Raw genomic sequence first — 24,845 nt, 5'->3', positions numbered from 1 at the left:
AAATGGAATTCTTTTTTTAAATGGTTTATATTTCGTAGCTATCACACCTACTGTTTACGCATTGAAATTGTTCATAATTATCATAGATCTGCTCCTAGTTACACAACAGGTTCAATAATTAAGTCAATATCTTTAGAGTGAAATGTGTCTTCAGAATAATTAAAGATATAATGGAGAACAGACAATTGGAAATATATTTATTTATGATACAACCTATCATTAAGGACACTAATGTATTATTTAATTGGTCTATGAATATTTTGAGCTTTCCTCTTCACGGATTTAACTAAGGCTGCTAATTCTGTATTAACAGTAGAAGATTCCTTCGTAGGGCTCGTTTCCATATTCTGAGAAATAAAAATATCTGGTAAGTTTAAATTCAAATATACAAAAGTTGCGTGTTTATTAATTACCTTTTCATTGTTCATGTTATTTTTCTCATTACCAGCTCTTCTCTTTAACTTTTCGTTAATAAGAGCCTCTGTACCCTTTGTTTTACGGTAATGGGGATCAGCAGGGTCAATGTTAAAGTGATATGATGAGAATAATGCAGCAAATCTTTCATCCTTAACATTAACCTCAAAGTCATCAGCTGCACCAATTGCATCTTTCTTCTTTTTAATCAATCGTTTTCTTTTAGATTTTGATACGGATTGATTTTCTTCAATTTGTTTCATATTAAAATGATGTTTGTTCTCATCATCCGATTCTCCCATCATTAGCAGTTCTAGTTCAGCTTTATTTTGCTCCTCTACATGCTTATCAGCAGATTCTACTTCATTGCTCTTTTTCGATCTCTTTTGCGAAACAGATTTATTTTTAATGTTTTGAATTTCTTCTGCAAAATATGGATCGTTCATGTCAACATCGGATGGCACAGAATTTTCACTTCCAGAACCATCAGATCGTTGATCATGTTCTTCTCTAAGTCTCTTCCTTTCCTCTCTCTTTGTCTTCTTTTTCTCTTTACGCTTTTCAAGGTATTGTTCAAAGGGTGTTAAATTTTTATCTTTCTTCATTTTTTCCGAAATGAGTTTTTCAGTTTTTTCTTTAAGTGCTAAGCCCCAAGTAACTTCTAGTTCAACATCCTGTTTCTTCTTCTCTTCCTCCTGATCTTCGATTGATTTTAAAAGCGATTTATATTTTTCAATGGGATCCCCGTTCGCATCATTCGATTCGGAATCAGATTTATCTTCCTTATTTTGCAATTTATTGGTTTCGTCATCTATAAAAGTAATGTTGTATATAAATGAACTGCAAAAATAATTTACTTGTAAGATAAATGTACCTGAGTCTTCGTCGCTTGTACCACTTGCTAGGTAGGCTTGTAAATCATTTTCATCGACATCGTCGATTTTTCCAGAATTTAATTTCTGTGTAATTTCTTGCCGCAGTGGATTTGTTTCATCCCACGTTAATTCCACCTTAACCTGCTGTAAAGCAGTGGTCGTAAACTGCCGTGGCTGATATTTAGAAAAATCTGGTACTTTATCACAAACTTCCCGTGGGTCCTGTAATGATTAATTTATAATTAAATATTTACACCTTTACCTTTATATTCTGTCAATAAATATGTACTCACTTGATCAAAAGTCATGTCATCGGGTATGAATCTTAGATCAAGTTTAGTAGCAGTAGATTCATATTCTATTCCGTCACATTCCGTGTATATTTTGTTGGCTGTTTCGGGAGAGTCACAGACAATCACTGCATAATAATACTTCAATCGATTAAGTTGATATTGTCGTAGTTTCTCCATGTGATATTTTGAACCCTCCTCGTTCTAGCACAACGAAAATGATGTATAACAAATCCGAAGGAAAAATTTTGTTTTTTAATGTTACTGGCATACATACTTCGTCTTCTTCAATTTCTCTACTTTTAGCTTTTTCTCCTACTAGCTCTATCGGTCCTTTAATTTCCTCCTCCTTCATTCTTTGCAACCCAAAATCTGATGGGTAAATCTAAAATAAGCAAAAATAATTACTTTTATTCTAAATTATATATTGACTATAACATATTGTTATATTAAATTAGTCATTTATTTATTACTACCGTGACTGAATGAATAAGACCTCCACTTGGTAGAAATGAGTTGAACAAAACCATAAGGTCCAAGGCACGGATACGATCCCAGTCCATGTTGCATGCAGCAATTCGATGTGTAATTTCATCTGTTGCTTCTGCCTCTTTGTCTAACTCACCCCAGTCATGCTCGATTTCATCTTCACTGCCTGAAAATGATAGGTTTTTATTAATATGTATAGTATACTGCCTATTGCAATACCTTTGACTGAAATATGCCGTGTTTAAATTAAAATATTACCATTGTATTCTGAACTTTCTTCCTCTGATGAACTATCAGTTGCAAGTATGCCTTCACCTCTAGCATAATCAATGGTAAGATCTCTCAATTTCTTTTTAGCTTCAACAGTTAAAACTTTTTTCTCATTTTTTCTTTTAATATGTAATTGCTTTTCATTTTCTTCTAAATCTTCTAACAGCACTTTAGAATCTTTTGAATCAATCGAATTGATTTCAGAATGCTCGTCACTGCTCTCAGAGTTCGAATCAGTTACTTCACTTGGTTTAATCCTCAGCAACTCCCCATTATTCAAATTATTAAAACCTCTTTTTTCAATTGTATTCTTTTGTTTACATTTACTCTTAGATTTTTTAACAACTTTGCTTTTCACAGGTTTTTTTACATCGGGATCACTTGATGTCGACTCATCATCACTTGACAAATCATAGTATTTTTTAAGGTCTTCTGTAGAAGTTTGATTTACAGGCCTACCTCTTTTATCAATTGTATATTTTACATTAAATTTTTTATCACTGAACATAGAGCGAAACCTCTTATCTATTTTTATTTTGCGTTCAGACTTTGGAATCTTTCTGAACTTGGGATCTTTCGGAATATGAGCAAATCTCGCATCTTTAAATATATCATCCATGATTTTTCAGAGAGATCTAAACAAAAAAATAAGACATGAAAAATATAAGACTGACGTATAAAACATAATCTAATGAAAATCACTTACTGACCTCGACTTAAGAAATTGTAATTTTTTAAAGAATTGGTTTCCAATTTGATACTTTATCATAAAGTGGACCTTTCAGTGTTTAACCTGGTTTAACCTCATACAAGGACTATGCACGTGCACAGCATCCACTGGTATTTACAATCAGTATATGTACATTTACAAGCTATGTTAAAACTAGTCGTTATAAAACCGGTGTAAGATAGTTTGTGTAAATGTACTTAAGAAGGTATATGTCCATTCTAGGTTAGGAGTAATTTCGATTGAAGACCACTAGGCGATATCGACTCGTCATGGGTACCCTCTCTGGTATCTTTTAATAGATCTATGGTGTGTCGCGGTTCGTCCAATTTTACCGGGTATTTTGGCGTAAACACATGTTTTAAACAATTCCGCTTGTTAAGCGTATAATAATATTTATACAGATATATTAATATTTCCACGATGAATCCGACAGAACCAACGAATAATGAAACATTGAGGTAAGGAGTCGATACATGTGATCTCTTCTAAGATAACCAAACTAATTTGTGGTATGGTAATGTGATGTATAAACATTCGATTTTAATGAAAATATTCAATTAGCCAAATATGTTACAACAAAAAGAATATTTTGAATTGATTTTAAATAATGGTTTAATTATTACAGTTCCAAAATGAAAGACGTCATAGATGTCTTAGCGATGCAAAGGGAGAAACGCAATACATTACAGAAGAGTATAACGATTGACTATAAAAATGCTACAGATAATTTCCATGTGTCCAGGTTTATTTTCGAATGTGGTATGTATTTTCAATATACCTTAAATGTGGTATATTACTAAAATTAGTAGTAAAACTCAAGTTAAGTGAAATTATGTACACATATAATTTGTAATCTGACATTTATTTTCAATTAAAGGATTAAAATTAGAAGCACACCCTTTAACAGTTGCTACCGCCGCTACTTTGTATCACCGATTTGTTAAGGAAGCAGTACCTCAAGGTTACGATAATTATGTAAGATCAAAATTTATATTATTATCAAATGTTAGATTTTTTTTACACTTTAATATTACAAACTCGTCTTGCTTCAGCTTATAGCATCAACATGCTTATATCTTGCTGGAAAGATAAAGGATGATCCTTTAAAAATAAGGGATGTAATGAATGTTACACATAATACCTTACATAGAGGATCGCAACCGTTAGAACTGGGTGATCAATATTGGAGTATGCGGGATGCTATTGTCCAAGCAGAGCTCCTTCTTATGCGAATGCTCAAATTTCAAGTCTCTCCTGACCATCCTCATAAGGTAAATATTTTGCCCTTCATTAAAAAAAAAAAAAAAGTTTCTGAGAAAATCGTTTATCCGAGGAAAATTCAATATGTAATAATTTGCCTTGTAGTATATGCTGCATTACTTAAGATCCTTACAAGCCTGGTTTGGAGAAGAGGAATGGTCAAAATATCCAGTAGCCAGAACTAGCATGGCACTTCTTCAAGATTTTCATCATACTCCAGCAGTTCTCGATTACTCACCAAATTTAATTGCCATTGCGTGTATTAACCTTTCGCTACAGATATATGGTGTAGTAGTTCCATTGATGGATGAATGTGACCAGCAGCCATGGTTCAATGTAAGGGAATGGTTAATTTGAAGTAGTTTGTAATTATACATTTGTTGCGTGCCAAATTAAATCCTTCAAATTAATAAATTGATTCTTTGCAGGTTTTTTGTAAGGATTTGACGAGAGATAAGCTGTGGGAAATCATGGAAAAAATTATGGCTGCTTATGACGAAGAACCCGAAACAAGGGATAATTAATATTTATAAGAGTATGTACTTAGGATGATAAGGTTTCTTAAACATGTGCTTGCAAGATGAAGGATACTTATGATACCAATAAAATTAGATTTATAATTACAAGTTAAGTTGACAGGCTTGAAATAAAAAAAGGTGACCACTTTTCAATAAATGGTGATGTTACTTTTGAATGGTATGAGCAGAGATCATCTCTGGTATGAGAGTTGTAAATCGTGTAATTGAAGCTTTAAATTTATTATAAAATCAAGCACCATCTACTGGTAGGTTGAGTTACCTTCATCCTTGAAGTTAAAATAACTCCCGCTAGAGCTTCACTTTTTCTCATTGTACAGACTTCTACGGATCTCTTAATTCATTGTTTCAAGCAGACGCGAGGTAAACAAATATGGCGCATAAATAATTCATTTTGGTTTGTTCAGGCTTCTTTTTCTCACAGAATGGGAGAAAGAGCCGTTATACACTGTTTCCATTCTGCTAGGCTGGAAGAGACGGTGTTGAAGATCTCCCGGAGTTTATTGTCGAACCGTTATTATACTCGGTTACGGATGTGATACGTAAGTTTAATGTTGCTAATAACAGTAATGAGCGAATAGTACAGTGCATTCGTTTCGTAGGGACGGACAAATTATTTGTTAGTAGAGGAAGGAACTAAAGGGAACAAACATGTTCGTATACCTGAGCAAGAAAATTGCGATACCGAACAATTTCCGTTTAAATTGCATTGCTTGGAATCAGAAACAAGGTTTCATAGCGGTCGGAGGAGAGGATGGATTGCTGAAGGTTCTCAGAGTTGACTCCAACGTTGGAGCACAAAGTGCAGGAGGAAAGGGCTCAAGTTTAGGCGGTAGTAATTTAAGTATGAACCAAACTTTGGAAGGTCACAATGGTCACGTTCAAGTAGTAACATGGAACGAAGAACATCAGAAACTGACTTCAAGCGATCAAAATGGTGTTATTATCGTATGGATGCTGTATAAAGGGTCATGGTACGAGGAAATGATAAATAATCGTAACAAGTCGGTTGTGAAAGGATTGGCATGGAGTCAAGATGGTCAGAAGATTTGTATCGTTTACGAAGATGGCGCCGTTATAGTAGGTGCAGTCGACGGCAATAGAATCTGGGGTAAAGAGCTGAAAAACACTTCTCTTAGCGGAGTGCAGTGGTCTCCCGATGGTAAGCTCCTATTGTTTGGCTTAAAAACCGGCGAAGTTCATCTATACGACGATCAAGGTATACTTTTAACAAAATTGAACATGGTGTCTTTAAGTCCTGCACATCCGCAGACAATAGTCGCCATACACTGGTACAACGGCAGGAATGGATATATCGCAACGGATTGTCCAAGTTTGGCTATTTGTTATCAATGTGGGAGAGTTCAATTGATGAGAGACGAAAGTGACACCAATCCAGTGATATTAGAGACTGGAATGACTGCCGTGTGGTGCGCCTGGAATACTTACGGGTCGTTACTGGCAGTAACTGGCATTATGCCGCTAATAACTAATGGAGAATCCAAGGATTCTAATGTAATTCAATTTTATACTCCATTTGGTGAACACGCGAGAACATTGAGAGTGCCAGGGAGGGAAGTGACCTGCTGCACGTGGGAAGGAGGGTCTTTGCGCGTTGCTCTGTCCGTCGACTCCCACATTTACTTTGCTAATATTCGTCCCGATTATAAATGGACGTACTTCAGCAATACGGTAGTATTTGGTAGCGAGAGGATAAGCAAAGATGGAATATGCGTCACTTTTTGGAATACTGGCAACAATTCATGCTATACCAAGTACGTTCGAACATTAATTTCTATGGCATCGCAAGGTGACCACTGCGTTCTGGCAGTTAGAAACGAACCCATGCAAGCATCCGAGCAGTTTGCGTTATTGGTCTGCAATGCCATCGCTACTCCTATCGATACCAAATTTTTGGACATAGAACCGTTATGGTTGACGATGACTGGCAATACGGTTATCGCAGCGTCCAAGAATAATTTTATATTGTGGAACTTCCGTACACCTCGCATTTCGGCATTGAATGCGGGGAGGACTCGCCGCGATAAAATTTATCACATCGACGATACCCCAACAGGAGTCACAGAAGTAATCCAGGACTTGGACAGAGATCGGGCATTCGAAACTCCTACTAACACCAAGGCTACCATGGATCCGATTTGCTGTTTGTGTGCGACTGAGAAGATCCTGCTTATTGGAAGAGAATCTGGAATGATTCAACGGTATTCTTTACCCCAAGTAACGCTTACGAACAGATACAGCATCGTCAGTAGACCCAATAAAATAGCGATCAATTGTAATTCTTCGAGAGCAAGCATTATGGACACTTCTGGTATCTTGACGATGTTGGATTTTGACCCCCAGAAAAGCATGAGTTCCGGGGACTGCGAGGATGTCGGTAAATTTGAGAGGAAAGACGTATGGGCTATGTGTTGGGCACAGGATAATCCAACGTTGCTGGCAATTATGGAGAAGACGCGAATGTACGTTTTGAGGGGTCTGGACCCTGAAGAGCCAATATCCTGTTCTGGCTACATTTGCTCTTTTCACGACTTAGAGATTCGCTGCGTTCTGTTGGACGAACTCGCTCAGAGACCGGACGATCCTCGCCCGGAATCGATAGTCAACCTCGAGGTAAAATCTCTCAGAGATACGAGGGAGTTGTTAGCCAAAGTCGGTCTGAAGGAAGCTAACAATTTTATACAGGATAATCCTCATCCCAGACTGTGGCGTTTGCTGGCGGAATCGGCGTTGAAGCACCTCGACTTGGAGACCGCAGAAAATGCCATGGTCAGATGCACCGATTACTTGGGGATCCAGTTTATCAAACGTCTACACAACGTGCACAATGACCAGCTGAAGAAGGCCGAAGTGGCAGCTTTCCTCGGCAACTACGACGAAGCTGAGAAGCTTTATTTGGATCTAGATCGTCGAGATCTAGCCATCTCGTTGCGCCAAAAGTTGGGGGATTACTTCCGAGTTCTTCAGCTTATGAAGATGGGTATCGGAGGATCCGACAAGCAGATGGAGCATGCCTATAATAAAATAGGTGACTTCTTCGCGGAACGCCAGAACTGGGAAGGTGCAAAGGAATATTACGAAAAGGGTAGAAACTTGGAGAAGCTAACGCAGTGTTATTATAAACTCGAAGAGTACAGTGAACTAGCTGCGACTGTGGATCAGCTGGCAGACAAGAGTCCAGTTCTGAAGACGGTGGCAAGGATGTTAGCATCGGTGGGTATGTGTTCTCAAGCTGTCGCGGCATACATCAAGTACGGAGACGTCAAGCAAGCGGTAGACACGTGCGTTCGTTTAAATCATTGGGACCAAGCCTTGGACTTGGCGAAGACCTACAAAATGGCACAGATCGGTGAACTGCTCAACAAGTATGCCAATCATCTTCTGTCGAATGGTAAGCGATTACAAGCTATAGAGCTTTTCAGAAAAGCAAATTATCATCTGGAGGCTGCCAAACTGCTGCTCGAGCTTGCCGAAGACCAAGCCAAGACCAGGACCAATCCCCTGAGGGTGAAGAAGATCTACGTACTCGCGGCATTGTTGATCGAAGACCACATAAATATTACACCAGCTGTCAAGGGGGCCCGAAGCAACGTCGTCATGGGCTTGACGGAGAGCAACGAAGATGCCAGGGTCATCGAGAAGGCATGGCAAGGGGCAGAGGCTTACCATTTCCTTTTATTGGCACATCGACAACTTTACGAAGGCAATTTTGAGGCTGCGACAAAGACTGCTCTTAGGCTCAGAGAGTACGAGGAGATCTTAGAGTCGGAGGACATCTATTGTCTCTTGGCATTGGCCAGCTGCGTAAGTAAGGCATTTGCTACTTGTTCCAAGGCTTTCATTAAACTCGAAGCTTTGGAGAAGATCTCCGAAGGCAAACGAGAGAAGTACGAAGAGCTTGCACTGAATATTTTTACCAAGTATAGTCCTAAGAATTCAAGTAATACTAAAGCCGAGTGCGTTAACTGTGAGACCATGGTACCTGATTGGTGTGTCGTTTGTCCTAACTGTACGTCAAGGTTTCCTGCTTGCATCGTTTCTGGAAAACCTTTAATGGATCTCAGAAATGCCTGGATATGCGTAGTGTGCAGACATCACGCTGCCACGGACAGAGATGTCGTTAACGTCAATGCATGTCCTTTGTGTCATAGTACAATCACGCAGATACAATTGCCGATTAGAGTTTCGGGATAGTCCACAGGGCATCATCGAAGCACCCGATGCACAAGATTTTATCTACAGTTTTTCAAAAATCCACCCTTTCGTTCCTTCGATCCTTAGTCGTATTTCCTTTACGCGTTAAGGTTGCGTATCGGTAGACAACTCACTTTCGTTCTCGTCTTTTTCGCTTTTCGAAAGTAGTCCCTAATTTACGTCGATCTCTTTCTCAATTACAAAGACTGCTAGGTTTCTATTATACGTGGAGCGTACATTTAATTATCAGCCTTTAAGAGGGACAGTAGTATAGTTTTTAATTGTATCACCGATCGATTTTACTTATGCTTAATACTTTTAGTACAAAGGCAACTGCATCCGTCCGTCCACATTTCCATTGGGATATTTATATGGATCTAAGACTGTAAGTTTTAATCCGAATAAACGCACGTTTAATTCGCATAATCCTGCTCTGCTTTTAGGTGTAACACCATTTTCAATTAGGATTATCTTTCAGTCTCATTGTCAGGAAATTAATGAATTGCGTTATGTAACGTTGCATTTTTCATCGCGTGTACATCGAAATTAAAATCAGTTTTGATGTGTACTAGTTCCAAGCTAACCGAACGAGGGCCTATTTCGAGTCCACCCGTTTCCAATTTGCCTCGCATTTTCGCTGAGTCTCGCTATTTTTCCCAGCAATTATGCGAGTCGAAGCACCGTAGCTTAGATTCCGCAAGGGTTAGGCACGACGTGCTCGAGTCGAAAGCTTGATCGCGGTATTGTGCGGTTACTAATAAACGTGGTCGCGAGTACGCCCCACATACCTCGTGGAACCTAATATGCAATCCGTCCATATTGAGCGGAGCTCATTGTCCGCTCCGGGAAACGTAACCGATAATCGCCGTCTATTGTCAGGTTCGATTATCGACCGACCAGCGCCTTGGGATTGTGCCTGGCTGCGCGAATTAATTCGTTCGGAAATGTCGGATGTCAAATATCGCTCTAAAATAAGAAGATATTAGTGCTTCAGTGGAAATTTACATAATTACGATGTTTAGATATTTAACGACGATGTAAATGGACCAGGAGACACGAAGGGTGTACACGGTGTATCATTTCCAGGTGGAGAAGGTGGTGTCAATGGAGCTTGGAGACATTCGAAACTTCAGTGAATCGGAACCACGAGAATATCCGCCGCCATGTTTGACGGGGTCTCCGATGAGTCGTGCTTCTCTTTATAACAGTTCCGTAGAGAGGTCATTTCGAGTAATTGTAACCGTTGGTAACTCGTGGTATGCTTTTCCGTTAGCGGTTCATTAATCGGAGGAGTTCAAGAGATCCCGTTTTCCGCTTGTTGCGGTACCATAACGCATCGTGATACCTCGCATCCGCCATTTCCAACCCCGGGTGATTACTTCAAGTTGAGCTTCATTAACGTGCCCCGCAACATTTTCATTAGTATACCTCGGCGCAAAACAAAGAGGAATCCTGCGGTACGACCGCGGACGTTCTTTATTCCCTTCGAGGGAATCCCTTGTATTCCTCTTCGAGGTCCCGAACGCCGTTGGTCGACATTACGGGCACGTTTAATGTTAAAACAAGGAAATAAAAGGATTCCTCGTCCTTTGAAAGACCCTATTACGGGAACTTTCATCAAATTTCCGTGAAATTTGATTCGCAGCGTTCTCGTTCTGGGGAGGGCGCTGGCGGGGGTGCACAAATTTTGCAGTGATATGGATTTAACGCCCGACCGTTGTACCCGGTTATTCTAAGCCGAGGTCGGATGTGAAGTAATACGCGTATCATTCGGAATATCTCTTACATCTCCGTTTCGATGCTTCATTGAGTTAATGGCGCGTCAAAATATTTTAATCGAAGCTTCTTTAACGGTTTTTACCCATGATGCACCGCTCGGGACGCGCGCGTTACAAGTCGAGGTTATGGCGCGCGACTTGAAAACGCGCGCAATCGGAATCGTTTCAGCTGCGATTACGTATTCGAGGGTAGCGTCCCGGCGCGAGGCAAGCCGAGTCGAGCCGAGACGAGCCGAGCGGAGAGCTCGCTCGCAGTCCGCTTCGGCCGGGCTCGCTCCGTGCACTCCACTACGAGCGATCTACCGCTATTCTACGCACACGCGCGCACCGTCTTCTCGCACGTATTGCGTTCTTCGATTACGCTCGGCCCAGCTCGGCGCGGCTCGGCTCCGTTCCTCCGCTCGTACACGCCCAGCTCCTCGCGAGCAGTGCCAGGCGGAGCCGAGCCGAGCCGAGCCGTTGCGGAAGCTCGAATTTTCAGTTCGCGTTTTCCGCCGATTTTCCGATTTTCCCGGGCCGCGATCGATCGAGTCCCACGCTTAACTCGGCTTCGTTCCATTTCGCTCGAGTCGGGCCAAGCTGAGCCGAGCCGAGCCGAGCCGAGCCGAGCCGAGCCAAGCCACGTTGGTAGCCATTAGCGGTTCCGCTTACTCAGCGATGTACCGACACGAGTAGGAATATCTATGCCAATATTGATATTATTGAAGTTATATTAACAATAAGCGTCAGAAGATATAGCATATATATCAGCATAGAATATAATAACCGTTGAGGTATCCATTACGACTCCACGAAGAATTCAAGGTCCTTCGTCGAACATGGATCTGGAAAGATTGATCAATGAAGTGTACGTCAGGCCAGCGATCTGGGACCAGAAGAACACGAATTACCATAACCGTGATATAGTGACGAGGATGTGGGGAGAAATAGCCAAGGCTTGCGAAGTCAGTAGTAAGTATATCCGAACTGCTCCTTGAAATCCAAGGGTGAGGAAAGAGTTTGGTTGGTAACTGTAAAAAAAGGATCGGTTAAACATTGGCAGGACGATGCTCTTTACCTGGATCCTGTAAATCCGAGCCGGCAGGTCGAGATCGTAGTTTTTAAGAGGAAATAGCTGAAAATGGCCGACTGCTCGGGAAGGATCTTCGTGCCTTCACTGGGCAGCGAAGCCGACCGTGGCGCTCCGCGCGGCGTGGTTAGCAACTATCCAGGATGTGCCCAGGGATGATATGGGAGTTTTACCACGAGGGCACTTAAAACGCGATTCTTACCATAAATGCATCGTGCGAAGGGCGTCGTGCCGTTAATTATCCGCACTGAGAAATTCTATTGTCCGGTGGTAGCGTTATTTTGATGAGAAGGCAGAATTTGAATCGTGCATTTAAATCGTCGTTGACGGGGCTTCCATCGATTTTTCGGATGTTTTTTCATCCTTGATAAGAGGAGAGTCGGATGTTTACGGAATATGTTTCGTTTTAGGTGAGGTGGCCAAGTCCAAGTGGAAGCACCTGCGAGACAATTTCAGGAACGAGCTGAAAAAGTCCTACAAGATTAAGACCGACGAAGCCGGCACCCCGCCGATCTTTTTGGAACACCAGTCCAAGTGGATTTGGTTCAAGACTTTATTGTTCCTGCGGGATCAGATGAACCCGAGAGTGATGAACGCTGGACTGTCGCACCCTTCCGGGGTCCTGGTCTCATCCGAGGACTCGCAAATCGAGCCGCACATCGACATCCTCGAAGGACACGACGAGACCCAATTCGACGAGGTCGACGCCGACTCTTGCCAGTCGTTGCTGTCCGTAGAGGAGAATCTTCAGCAGGTGGTGATGCCACCCCCTAAGAAGAACAAGGTGGGCCGGAAGAGGCATCTCTCTGACAATGTCGAAGACGATCTTCCCGAGGCTGAAAGGAGGAAATTTGAGCGCTCGCAGGGCAAAGCGGGCAATCAGGAAGAAGAAGACGACACTTATCACTTCCTGATGAGCATTGGCAACCCTTTAAGGAGTCTACCTCTGGATAGGCAGATGTTCCTCCGACTCAAGATACAGGAGTTGATATTTAACGAGATCTACTCGCAGAATCAGTCCGATAAAAAATACCACACCCTGCAGAACCTGCAACAACAGAGGACAGAAGTGAGGAACGTCGCCGCTGCCGCGGCCATTTTTCAAAACTGCTCCCCAGATGACTGCTCGAGTAACGATGCCTATTATAATTAACGTACAAACTCGTATAGATTATAGCGATCTCGATACAGATACCGTTCGAAATTGTGGATTCGAAAGTTTTAATTGAGGACCCCGAGAGAAGGATCGCAAAAGCGTTGCATCTCGTTTGTTATCCTTCTACGACCTGTACATATTTATATCTAAGACTGATAAGAGGAAGGCGTTCTAGGAATTAATGTAGCGTTACCGCTTTTATATTCAAATCTTGTGATTTGACTTTGTCGATGCGCTTGGTTGGGAGGAATAGTTCCTATATTTTAATTGTAAAATATAGTTGTTCGTGATATTCTTATTGGTGAAAATTTACGCGGTTGGATCCGATGGCGTTGCAGTGAGGATTAAGAAACTTTGGTTGGAAACTTTCCGATAAGAATCGTTTGGCACGTTTCAACGATATCGACTCTTGACATTCTATCCACTGGGTGGTGCGGATGATCGATAATTAATTCCACTAATTAATTAGACCTCGTGGTAAAGCGTCTTTACGGCTTTCGGGTTTCAGCGACGACTGCAATGGCGGATCGACTCGATTCCAATGTACCTTTCCTGCGTTACAGCGACGCGGCATTCAAACGCGTGGATTGAAAAGACAGTTGTAAAATCCACCGCGCTCGACCCGATTGTAACTTTACAAGCCTCGATGCGAACCGGTGGGTGCGGAACGTCGAAGTATGACTCTTTTGAAATCCCTCGAACGCTCGTTGTTTTTGTATCGGATTTCGCCATGCGCGTACATAGCGCACTCGATGATCGGACCGACGTTGATTGCTCGCTGTCAAGTAACGAGTAAGAATTTATACCCCCCGGGTGAAATTGAAATTAATTTTTGAGCCGACAAGTCCTTGAAATTTTACGTCCGAAAAATTAAACCCGACATCGCTGGTTCAGCGCTTCTACGGTATTATTAAAACCTATCGATAAGGCGTTACAATAATCCCTGACGAAATACAACGGACTTCGGCTTTGCGATGCAGTAACTTGATGCACGTAGTCGAGTCCCGATTTTCCAGGGAATTTTGCGGGACTTAGTTCTGGTCGTCATTTTCCTGCCACTGGATGTATGACTTCCACGATGGGCGATGCATGCGATGCATGCGATGCAGCCCGCGGTATCTATTCTTTGACGTGGGTGCGCTCGGGAGTGCATTGTTTCTATGCGACGCACCGTTTGCATTAGCAAAGCCTTTCATGAAACTATTGAGTGCATTCTGCTCTACATTCGGTATCCGTGCTCGCCGGTCTACAGGGTGGCTCGCACATATCGAGGCGCCGCCATCTTTAATTTTCATCCTCTTAGCGTGGCTTCGCCAAGTGGACGAGTTTCGAGATGTCCGGAAGATTTATTCGGAAACGCTTGTGCGTTAAACCGGAATAAAGCGAAAGTCGGATCGCAAGACCCGAGACCGAGTCGCGTTACCCCACGTGTTCGTTAACAGGACGGGTGGATACTTCATGCGGATATGTCGCAACTCACCGTGCATCCTGGATGTGCCACAGTTGACTAAACGAGAACCCGAATAAGATCCCGAGGTTTGATCCGCGAATCGAATTGTGCATTCGAGAGGGTCGCGTATTAATTAACCGACACGTATACCCTGTCTCTCCGATCGCAGCGCCTCTTTAGGCCGTGACGTCAGGTCGCAACGCTCCTTTCGGGGGATCACTTGTCGATGGTTTCGTAATGCAACTGCAAAATGCATCTAGCGCCTGCTGCGTCTGCTCCCGTCTACTCACGCCTGGTGAGCACTCTCACTCGCTACTCCTACTCGAGTTTCTTCATAACTGCTGCCCTCCCCTCGTATTTATTCTTTATCGCGACGGTAGTCGAGGTCATTTTTCAGTTTGAGGTTACTCGCATCTGCTCGAATATTCCCGAATTTTCTACGGTAATCCACCCGAGTCTACTCGATCTCCCTAATCTTGCATCTACTTTCCTACTATAATCGCTATTTATATATATTTTTATCTACTCCTGTTTCCTCGTATCCACGGAACGTACTCCTTCCGGAACAGGAAGACGGGTAGCCCCATATTACCGTCATGTACGCCTACCTCGCATTATTCGCATACGCGCAAACGTCTCCGTACGCCTACCCTGTCGGTGGAATACAAGTACAAGGTCCACTATATTCCTACATTGTCAGGACATCCATCCAGATAACGTTGTTTCTCAGAGTTTGCGCCAGTTTCGCCAGCACGCCCGGTCGACGTCCGTGCAGGTTATTGGACGTCGAAGACGCGACGCCATCCGACGCTGTGGGCGCTTTTCGAGTTAATTAAATGAGGTTATTAAACGCAGCCTGGTCTCGAGGCACTAGAGGAAACCCGACGTAAGTGCTTGCCATTTTGTCCTCCAATCAGTAATCACGTACTAAACAATTCCACTTACAGGTAATCCTGAATATCGAAAACAATCCAGAAAGTAAGTACACGCGTTTGAATATTTTTCACGATTAATATCGCCGCCCTAACTTTTGGCATAATTTTCTAGCTCATCCCAGACAAGGCCTCGTTTCGGCGAAGCGTCGTCGCTGTTTCTGAATCAAGATTTTGTGAAGTACCTGCAGTCGACTGCAATGACCGTTTAATGAGCTACGGTGTAAGTGTAATGGTTGTACCTTGGTGCATTTAGGACTGCTCGTGGGAGTCGTCGTTCGAATCGCTGACAATCGAGGTTCCACAATTATTGCCATATTGTTTGACCATTCCGGATTGAAGTCGCCTTTGGACTGGGGTACCATGCCGATCCCCTTTCGCGGGGAAAACTCCGCTGTCGATGTCGGGTTCTAGGCATAACTAGGTGTAATTAGGTGTAACTAGGTATAACTAGGCATAACTACGTGCACCATGTATAACTACATTCGAGCTGGCGCGCATCCCGTCTAGACGGGGAGGAGGTCGTCGGAGACAGACCGAGAGAAAGAGAGAAAGCCCGGCGAAACTCCTCGAAAAGTTGGCTCGTTATTTCGAGAATTTCCCCGAGCCCCGGAAGGAATCGAGTGTCGGGCCACTCGTCTCTCGGAGGATTTCCATAAGCCCGGTAAAATTATCCCGTGGAAACGCAAAATCGGGAACGAGTCGCTCGATCGAACCCAACGACCGGCCGAAATGCCAAGGCCGAGGACTCCCCTCGAACTCCTCGCGAGATTTCGTTCTCCATGATTCTTTCCACTTCCGGATACCTTATTACCGAGACCCGAGAGGGTACTTTATCCGAACCAAGGTCCTTTGACGAGGTCCTGGCATTCACTCCACTCTGGGATGGGACGATTTCCTTGGCGCAAGGATATCTGCCCTTAATCGTGACGTTACTCATTTTTAGACGGATTTTCTGACAAGAGTGCGCGATGTGTCGATTTTTATGTACATTCGGTTTATGTGGAATATGGGAACATTTTGCGTTTTTCTAGGATCAGAATTCCATTTGACGATGGGAACTGCAACGTAGTCGGGATGCGACCGTCTGCAAGGAAGACGATGGATGTCGTTTGGAGAAAGGGAGCCGGCAAGATGGGAGGAATTTTTTCTTTGATCACAATGTAAAATGTAATCACTTCCCGGCTCTTTCCGGCTCCCTTTCTCGTCGACGACGTAAAGGGCTCATCCTCCATAACCCGAGGCTTTGCTTCCAATATCGCCGGTATGCTCAGCGATAGATGGAAATGAAGAAAGACGGAGGACGGGACGGTGTAACGTGTCTGCGTCGCTCTACAGGCGAGCTGGGGGAGAGGGATATAATATAATATCAAACCATATGCATAAAGTATAAAGCGGAGGAGTGCGCTTTCAGAATTTCCGATGCACCCGTTAATAACGCTGCAGGGCTCGTTACACCTTTATTTTGCAATTTGCATGGAATTCGCTAGCAACTTTGCCCATCGTTGCCGTAATGATACGGATTAAACGGTGGCGAATAAAAAAAGGAAGGAGGAAATCATAATTTTAAAAAACGAGGAAGATTTTATATTCGCGTTATGCCGCGTTGCTTTTTAGATGATGTTCATTGGAGTGCATTTTGCAAGGGTTTTGTTACCGGGGAATAATTTCAGGAAGAAAATGGCGGAATGCGCACGAAAGAGGGAAGAGATCGATGCTGCGGAGGAACGAGGTGAAAGTGCCTACGTGTCTTTACGAAACGAAGAACAGGGCAAGAAACGGGAGGAGGAGAAGAAAAAAACGCAATGTCGGAGTGCTCGATGCACTTGCGGGATGCACGAGCAGACCCGAGAGTGGGAGATAGAGAGAGCGGAGAGGATCTCCGGCGTGCGCTGCAAGTCTTGCAGGATTTAAACGAATCTCCTTGTACCCCTCGGGAATTTACTTCGATATCCGAGAGGCCTGTAAGCTCCGGGTAGAAACCTGGATAGCACTGTCGCGACGCACGTCTCAGCAGTGAACGCTGTAAAATTCAGAAAGAGGAAATAACGCGTCGAGGATAAGGAGAGAGAGTGAGTCTTCGTGGGCCTCGCCGAAAACCTTGCGGGGATGTTTTCTCAACCCGAGATGCATTACCAGGAAATTTCTCAAAGACATTCGCCATTCGAGCGGTCAGCTTCTACGGGATGAAATAATGACACGGAGTCCTGCAGTTCGGTTCACGAAAGGTTAATGCAGTCCCTCGTGCTCCTGTAATTGCGACGATTATTCACGCTACTCCAAATATCGTGACGTTTACAACGCGGCGTTTACGCCCGGAAAGTTCGGCCATTCGTCATCCTTGTTTCGGGCGAAACACCTAACCGGTAACTCAGGAGGTCGGAGGCCAGGAAGGATCAGGACATTAAGGCTGTACCGTATGACCGTTATTTTTTTCCCTCTGCTTTCTTCCTTTTATTTCGACCTCCTGTTCCTTTTTCACGGGGCCAACTTTCGGGGGCCGGCAGGGCTAACGGCTAAACTCAACTCGAGTGCAGCTTCGGAGTAAAAAACGCTCTTAAATAAAAAAATAAGTTTCCGACCATTCGTAAATTAGCAGTAATCGTTAATAACAACTTTCCTGAATTTTCAGACGGGCAGATAATCGGCCCCATCTCTTCGACGTGACTTTTACATCTCTTCGACATGACGGAAGAATTTCTCAAGAAGTTGACGCATCGATTGGTGAGAGTGAAATGATATGTATATATCCGCAAAGAGACACCGATTAATCGTTCCTCGATGGAAGCAATTAGTCCTTAAACTTTTCGAGGATGAAGATGTAGCTTTGGTAAAATGTATGTGCGGGTCAAGAGTCGATGTATGCTCTACGCATTCGAGCGACCTATTGCTGACTGGTCCACGCGGGATGCAGGACAAACTAGTACAGAGGCGATGAAAAAATATCTCGAACTACCGGTTTGCCAACGTCCCCATGTCGCCATTCTCTTGTCTTATCGGCTTTAATTACCGGCGGGTCTCGTAAATTTGTCCAATGTATTAATTGAATTCATTCATCGGCGATATCCGTAATGGCGCGGGCATGTCGTAGGTTCGCGGAAAAAGAGAGGAAAAAAAAAAGCGAACGGAGTTACGAGTCCAGGATTTATTTTATGGAAGAAATATCAGGAAAACGAGGCGACGTCAAATTAGGGGTCATGAAATTAACGCGAAATACTTCAGACTAAACGTCAGATACCTAAAAAGATAACGCCGGAATGCCGTGAATTCCCGCCACCGTGTTCAGGATTTATTAAATATTATTAAATATGTGACGATAAATTGTCTCTTCTTTGACAGCGAAGGACGCAAAAATGGTTGGCTTAACGCCGCCATGAATCGCGGTCATTGTCGCTATTTTAATTTTCTTTTATCTTCTCGGGTATCCGGGGCAATAATTCAGGTGAGCTGATCTTAAGAGCACGTAATTACATAAACGTAAATTGCGGCCGGCCGGGGCATCAAAAACAATACGTGGAGCAATGGTTTGATGCGAGAGTGCGGTTTTAAATCTCGGAATGACTACCATTTTCAGGCCGCGTGGTTGGCTCGCGTGTTTTATGCTCGCATAATAATATTACCGCAGTTATGGTTCATAGGCATGTTAACGGTCGACGGACTTTTTCTTATTTTTAGTTAGCGTGAAAAATATTTATGCGGTATCGGTGCATACGCGGAGGGAACTAGGAAGCTTATGGATGAACGTTAACCTTTGTGGTTAGAGGTATTATTAGCATAATTGTTTCGCCGATGTATGAGCATATCGTAACGGAGCAGCGGGAATGCGTTCATAGTCCTTTCCCAGCAGGGGGGAATGTAGGATTTCGATTTTTCCCCATGCGACTAGCTTGCCTAATCACCCCATGATGAAGTGGAACGTCCACGATGAAAATGGATTAATTTATAAATGAACCGGAAGAAAATTGCGGGAATTCATTTTCTCCGGTGCACCAGTGCGGAAATTCCTGACAGTGATTTAACGATTTCATTTCCGTCACGGATTTTCTTCTCGTATGGAGAAATTCGGAATAGTTGGCCCTTCCCAGAAATATTGCCGATCCGATGTTACCTGTGGCCGTAATTGCGCGGTTTAACCGAAGTGTCACCGATTAACGAGCGCCCTGCCTTCGGAGGATGCGCATGCATATTCATATGCATAAATCATTTGCATCGATGTCGCCCAGGGAGAGGAAATGATAGATATGGGAAGAGACAGGGGACAAAGAGAGACGGATTAGCCAGTCGGGATCTAACTTCCTACTCGCGAACTATACATTCGCCCTCGACCACGTAAGTGTCATTCGACATGTGTGGTTGGGTCATGTTAGCGTTCTTAGCACGGCGAAATGGCACGAAACAGATGGCACGTTTTCACCTCTGCGTCATGCATTTCCGCGGTCTGGTCTGAACTGTACATAGATTTATGCAAATGATGCCGGTACTCCCAAGAACTAATCGTGTGAACAGAAAAATGACTCTCCGATTTTATTAACCATATAATTACGCCCAGAATATATCAATTACAATTATAATCAGAGGGGAGCAGAGAATTTCATCGCGGACGTTATTTACCAACTGGTAAGCGATTTCGCTGATTGAGATTTGAACTCAACCGGTAATAATCCTTATGGGCAATTTCGTTAAGTACGAGCGGATCGACTTGGGTACTCGGACGTGTAATTGACTAATTTCAATGAAATTTGTGGTATGGGCTCTGGTAATGAAATCGGCCATAGTTGCCCCGAAGAAAGATTCGCTCCCGAGTTGATTATAAATTATGGGATTATATTTTCACCTTCTATGTTAATATAGAATTTGTCTATTTAATCGTATCTCGTATGAATGGAATTATCGATCGACAGAGCTGACTTATAACCGTGGAATTCGTTCATCCACGGGGCTTATCAATTTTTATAATTTTTCCGAAGTAGTTACCGCTTTATGAAGCTGTAATGCGTTTCGCCGGGTCGTATTTAATTGATAGTAACGAGAGGCATTACGGCCATAATGCGTCGGGTGTTACTGGCACTATAAAGCCGCGGATTGGCCGCGTAACGAGAAGCGATAATTGACCCTACTTGCGAGCATGTCGTTACGATAATTGTCCTCTCCACAACGATTCGCTGCAAGTTATCGCGAGTTAGCGGTAATGCCAGCGTACTCGAAACTTCGCCCCGATATTCCAAGTTTTCGTCCGAGATGCAGATCTTTTGAATTTAATTAAATTTCCCCGTCGGCGGAAATTTGCCCCAGAACGCGGGAAGAAAAAGTTCTTCCTTCGAGTCTCGAGTTTTCCGATTTTTCAATTTCGAGAAGACGCGTCGACGGCCGTCTCGAGGGACTGTAATGATATTCAGCAACGTGATATAGTAGAAACAAGAGCCCGATGAATATTCATCGAGTCTCCGTACAAGTTCGTGCTTTGCCCCCGTCATTGAAAAAAACCTTGTTTTTTTCCATGTCCATACACTTTGCAGCACATCACCCACACGTAGAGACAACTTTGCGGTACGTCCTGTACCGGTACACATTTTTGAGGAGAACCCTCCTCGAGGATCGATTTCTCCCTTTGAACTGAACTCGACGACGACATTTAATTACAAGTAAAATGGAATACTGAGAAAGGAAGTGAAATTATATTCCAAATCGTTAAATTATTATTTTACCAAGGCCTATTCAGGATACTATATAGGCTGCACCGAGATGCACAGCGAGGCTAGATTTAATTATACGCAAGCGTGTCAAGGAATTCTTAAGATGAATACCGGGGAGTTTCTTAGTAATTGCATCATTAAGCACGCCCGCCTGATATGGACCAGGAATCATCGTTATCACGGCGCAAGTTGCTCCGATTTAATGGGGACCCCCAAGAGGACGGATCCATGGTACTCCCTGCAGAAGTATGTGCAATGAATACTTAAATTCACTTACGAAGTTTACGTAACGACGTCGATGATGCATGTAGGTGCACCGAACGTATGCACCGATGTGCACTTAGGCGCGTTTCGCCTCGGATCTTGTGACTTAGAAATGACGTTCCAAGGGAGGGTCACGAGATCGAGGAAACCGAGAAAATTGTCCAGCATTCGCCATCTCACTCGAATAATTGCGGTACTGGAAGCACTGGTTCGATGACTTATTATACTCCTCGCAATAACTTTTGCATTGTTCGACTCAAGACGAGATTGCAAGGCGAACGGACCTGTTCGGTGATGGCGCAAATCGCGTCTAGTTCGCTGTAAAGTTCAAGATGAATCGCTTGTTTTGTCTGGAGTCACGCTATGTCGATTATAAAAGACGTTGCATAAAGTAGGAATGAATGTGGCTCTATACTTATATTATTACGTACTCGATTCTGCCGATCACGGACATTACTTTTGCTGGGTTTAATTCTCGAACCTCCTTCGAGGTATATTTTGCTATTACAAGATTCTGACGTTCGAAAACCGGCGAAAGTAGTCACTCGCGCGTTAAATAATTGTTCGGACCGAATATGTCTTCAAGGTTTCATCGTTATACTTTACGATCACGTTATAATTTTCTGCCTCGATTTTTTTTTTTATCAAACAAGCCTCGTTAGCGGAAGTTGTTTCGGCCCTCAAAGTTCTGCAGAGAAGCCGAAGTCGGATTTTGGTAACGACGCCATTTTGGTAGCGGTTAGGGGTCGATAGTGATTTTTCGTTTTTTTATTTCAAAATGATGGATGCCGGACGGGTCTTAGATATCCCCGATCAGCCGGTGATATTTTTCGCCTGGAATCGTAAAACGAAATTTAACTACCGTATTCCAGCAAACGAGTTTCGCCGCGTTCTTCGTGTTCTTGGTATCGAGCGTCGCTCGTTCCGCCATGTTTAAATGGCGTCTCGGCCGGCGATAATTTATTGACGCCGTTGCGAAAACCCGCAAGCCGACCGCAAAAATCGCTCCTTTCTTAATCGGTTCCGATTGAGAACGTAGCTACATCGATTAGCAATTAGTATGCGCGAGTTCGTAGGTGGCGTGCAAAGAGGACGCTCACAAGAAGAGGACAAAGAGAACGAAGCTTTTCGCCGGAAGTGGCCTCAAGACGGCGGAAAAGAGTTGTCATTGGTGAAACGAACTTAACATCCGACTTGCGGTCTTTGAAGCCACTTCTTCGGCACTTATTCTCGTTCCTATTGAAGTTTCGCAGAAGTAGTTTAAGGGTTAAACGAAGAACGATCGATCGGTGCGCCGTTTCCTACGACGGCACTTTAGAGATAAATTAATAATCCCGCCCCAGATGTGGAACAATACTTAACATTTTGCGTTCGGAAAAGTTCTGGTTTAATTTATCTCGCATCGGATACCAGTTCCATTCTTTCGTCGGACCACTCGGCGAGAACGAGTGTCGTCATTCTGATGATAAAAGGAAATTCCGTGCTTTTAGCCCACGTAAAAGATCAAATATTCCGCGTCAAAACCACGCACTTCCGACGACGATATTCACGCTGCCATAACTTGCTACGAGTTATCGGCAAAACAAGAACCGACGGTGTAAACGGCGTCGTACGCCGTTACATGAAATTTAATGCTCCCGATTGCTTAACAGCTTTCCATACGATTTTCACACGAGGACGTGCTACGCACCATTAGGTGTTCACCCAAATATGCGTTAATAGGCGATCAGCTGTTCATTCGGGTAGTCAGCGATGGGATCGAACCGCGCTCGAAAGCTTAAATTCGACGCGATGGCGATTATTTACCACAGTTTAATATGGATCGTCTTGCCGGTGTCGAGTACGTCCTCCATTTACGAGCAAACCGGTATCGATACTCGGCAACGAGATCGGCTCGAGTGGTATCGATTTCCGTCAAAGCGAATTCGACCCTTTCGGTGTACGTACGGATAAGCGATAAATTAGTTCACATGATATCGAGGCGGTGTCTGCGAACGCGGTTACAAAGCTGCAATGATATCCTTAATGAACCTAGAATATCCGGATATTAATAGAATGATAATAATCGAGATATCAATTTTATATTCCTCTCTCTCTGTCGGGAGGACTTCCGAAAAACGAGACACGGAGGATGGCTGCGAAACGTCCTACCGAGCTCCTGGCAATCGCGGCCAATTGCGTCGAGGTGTGGCGACCATTTGTTTTCACTATGCTGACAGTTGACACTTGGCTTGTGCTTTTCTCGGAAAGAAATTCCCCCTTTTCTCTCCCTCCTCAGAAATCTGCCATTTTTCTCCGCTGGCTTCTTTACGATGACACGAAGTGTCCGCGACGAGACTCGGCGGCTCGCGGGGAAAAAAAGGATTTCTTTCAATTTTATCCTGGACATCGATTTTCCGATTCACTCGAAATTAGATTATCGGTTGGATTAAGCATCGCTCATCTCGATGGATCGAAAGGAATTAGGGAAAATAATTCAATACTTCGATTTCCAGCAATTTCGAGGCAACTTGTCGCATCCGTCCAATTCCTGGAACTTATTATTGTCCATTGTTACCTATTATCATTCACGGCTACCTATTGTTACCAGGAGTCATCGCCGACGACAAGACATCGCTAGATCGATCGAATTAGAATCTTATGAATCTAAGAGCACGTAACCCGATGTCGTAACGTGGTACTCGATTCTTGCAACCCGATATTCGATGCACGACCCTTGCACCGATCTATCGATCGATCCATCGATCCCTATCGATCTCGCTGAGAGTCACTGAAGGCGCCAATGCGTGTTATCCGGCGCCAATACGCAACGTATGGCGCACCGATATGCATAACTACATTTTACCTCGACCTAACAGTGAAAGTCTCCGACTTCGCTTGCACTTTCCGTGCAATTTGCAGTCCGTTGCAAAAAGCAGGTGAAACGAAGCCTCGGCGAAATTCCCGGGAAGATTTATCGGCCGAGTTAGTTGTTAACGAGACGTCGCATACAAGTAGAAAGGGTGGGTTTCGATTTCGTGCAACATATGCCACATTAACGTAAATATAAATTAAAATACCATCCCGAAAATAATTGCGATGCACGCGCGCCGTGCTAAAAGATCTCGACCTTTGCGCAAACGTGCCCAGGTGCAATATATTGCGAGCCCTTGTGCGGCACCACCGCACTCATCGTCGACTCCTGCTGCCTAAACTGCACGCCGCTCGATACCAACGTGAAATAGGTTTACCATTACGATCCCACCATTACCGACCTCGGTACCTCTATCCTTAGGGTCGTACCCGCTGCACCTTGTGGGAGTGCAGCGCCTACGCCGTGGTCATACGAGTACGACCATGTTGTACCTGAGTATGGGTATAGTGCTTACGAGTATAGGTACGGTGTTCCACGACTCGATCGGCTGTCGTCGTACCTGGGTGCGAA

At 43.6% G+C, this 24,845-nt stretch overlaps 4 protein-coding genes across 6 annotated transcripts; 3 read left to right on the top strand and 1 right to left on the bottom strand.

Moving 5' to 3' along the window:
- Positions 1–11: 11 nt before the first annotated feature.
- Positions 12–21,721, bottom strand: LOC105698875 (ESF1 homolog). 3 transcript variants are annotated; one of them, XM_023434032.1, is made up of 8 exons: positions 21,435–21,721; positions 2,327–2,973; positions 2,056–2,234; positions 1,857–1,964; positions 1,583–1,783; positions 1,289–1,511; positions 414–1,225; positions 12–347 (listed from the first exon to the last, which is right to left on the bottom strand). In XM_023434032.1, exons 2-8 carry the CDS (start codon positions 2,955–2,957, stop codon positions 237–239), a joined length of 2,265 nt encoding a protein of 754 aa, XP_023289800.1. In that variant the 5' UTR covers positions 2,958–2,973; positions 21,435–21,721; the 3' UTR covers positions 12–236. The 3 variants fall into 3 exon arrangements, with proteins under 3 accessions (XP_023289800.1, XP_012278911.1, XP_012278912.1); XM_012423488.2 differs by lacking the exon at positions 21,435–21,721 and adding an exon at positions 3,049–3,159; XM_012423489.2 differs by lacking the exon at positions 21,435–21,721 and adding an exon at positions 3,045–3,152.
- LOC105698860 (cyclin-Q) lies at positions 3,368–5,003 on the top strand. The gene is made up of 6 exons (XM_012423466.2): positions 3,368–3,526; positions 3,694–3,827; positions 3,946–4,043; positions 4,121–4,339; positions 4,434–4,664; positions 4,757–5,003. Exons 1-6 carry the CDS (start codon positions 3,489–3,491, stop codon positions 4,850–4,852), a joined length of 816 nt encoding a protein of 271 aa, XP_012278889.1. The 5' UTR covers positions 3,368–3,488; the 3' UTR covers positions 4,853–5,003.
- Positions 5,094–9,500, top strand: LOC105698859 (WD repeat-containing protein 35). The gene is made up of 2 exons (XM_012423465.2): positions 5,094–5,406; positions 5,467–9,500. The coding sequence occupies exon 2, from the start codon at positions 5,516–5,518 to the stop codon at positions 9,077–9,079; it is 3,564 nt and encodes a 1,187-aa protein (XP_012278888.1). The 5' UTR covers positions 5,094–5,406; positions 5,467–5,515; the 3' UTR covers positions 9,080–9,500.
- Positions 11,507–14,021, top strand: LOC105698712. Its single transcript, XM_012423184.2, has 2 exons — positions 11,507–11,808; positions 12,337–14,021. The coding sequence occupies exons 1-2, from the start codon at positions 11,676–11,678 to the stop codon at positions 13,077–13,079; spliced, it is 876 nt and encodes a 291-aa protein (XP_012278607.1). The 5' UTR covers positions 11,507–11,675; the 3' UTR covers positions 13,080–14,021.
- Positions 21,722–24,845: the final 3,124 nt, after the last annotated feature.

The sequence above is a fragment of the Orussus abietinus genome, unplaced genomic scaffold (genome assembly GCF_000612105.2).
Source record: "Orussus abietinus isolate OABI.00-Male unplaced genomic scaffold, Oabi_2.0 scaffold12, whole genome shotgun sequence".
Taxonomy (NCBI): Eukaryota; Metazoa; Arthropoda; class Insecta; order Hymenoptera; family Orussidae; genus Orussus; species Orussus abietinus.
The sequence above is the reverse complement of the archived record's forward strand: the minus strand, read 5'-3'. Positions and strand labels throughout refer to the sequence as shown.

What these genes read in the sequence shown, in the direction of transcription:
- LOC105698860 (XM_012423466.2), top strand. Translation starts at nt 3,489, where the DNA reads ATGAATCCGACAGAACCAACGAATAATGAAACATTGAG. An exon ending in CTCAAGGTTACGATAATTAT is followed by an intron (nt 4,044 to 4,120) that starts GTAAGATCAAAA and finishes GTCTTGCTTCAG; the next exon opens with CTTATAGCATCAACATGCTT. An exon ending in ACCAGCAGCCATGGTTCAAT is followed by an intron (nt 4,665 to 4,756) that starts GTAAGGGAATGG and finishes GATTCTTTGCAG; the next exon opens with GTTTTTTGTAAGGATTTGAC.
- LOC105698875 (XM_023434032.1), bottom strand. Translation starts at nt 2,957, where the DNA reads ATGGATGATATATTTAAAGATGCGAGATTTGCTCATATTCCGAAAGAT. An exon ending in AGAAAGTTCAGAATACAATG is followed by an intron (nt 2,235 to 2,326) that starts GTAATATTTTAA and finishes TATCATTTTCAG; the next exon opens with GCAGTGAAGATGAAATCGAG. An exon ending in ATAACATGAACAATGAAAAG is followed by an intron (nt 348 to 413) that starts GTAATTAATAAA and finishes TTTATTTCTCAG; the next exon opens with AATATGGAAACGAGCCCTAC.
- LOC105698712 (XM_012423184.2), top strand. Translation starts at nt 11,676, where the DNA reads ATGGATCTGGAAAGATTGATCAATGAAGTGTACGTCAGGCCAGCGATC. An exon ending in CAAGGCTTGCGAAGTCAGTA is followed by an intron (nt 11,809 to 12,336) that starts GTAAGTATATCC and finishes GTTTCGTTTTAG; the next exon opens with GTGAGGTGGCCAAGTCCAAG.
- LOC105698859 (XM_012423465.2), top strand. Translation starts at nt 5,516, where the DNA reads ATGTTCGTATACCTGAGCAAGAAAATTGCGATACCGAACAATTTCCGT.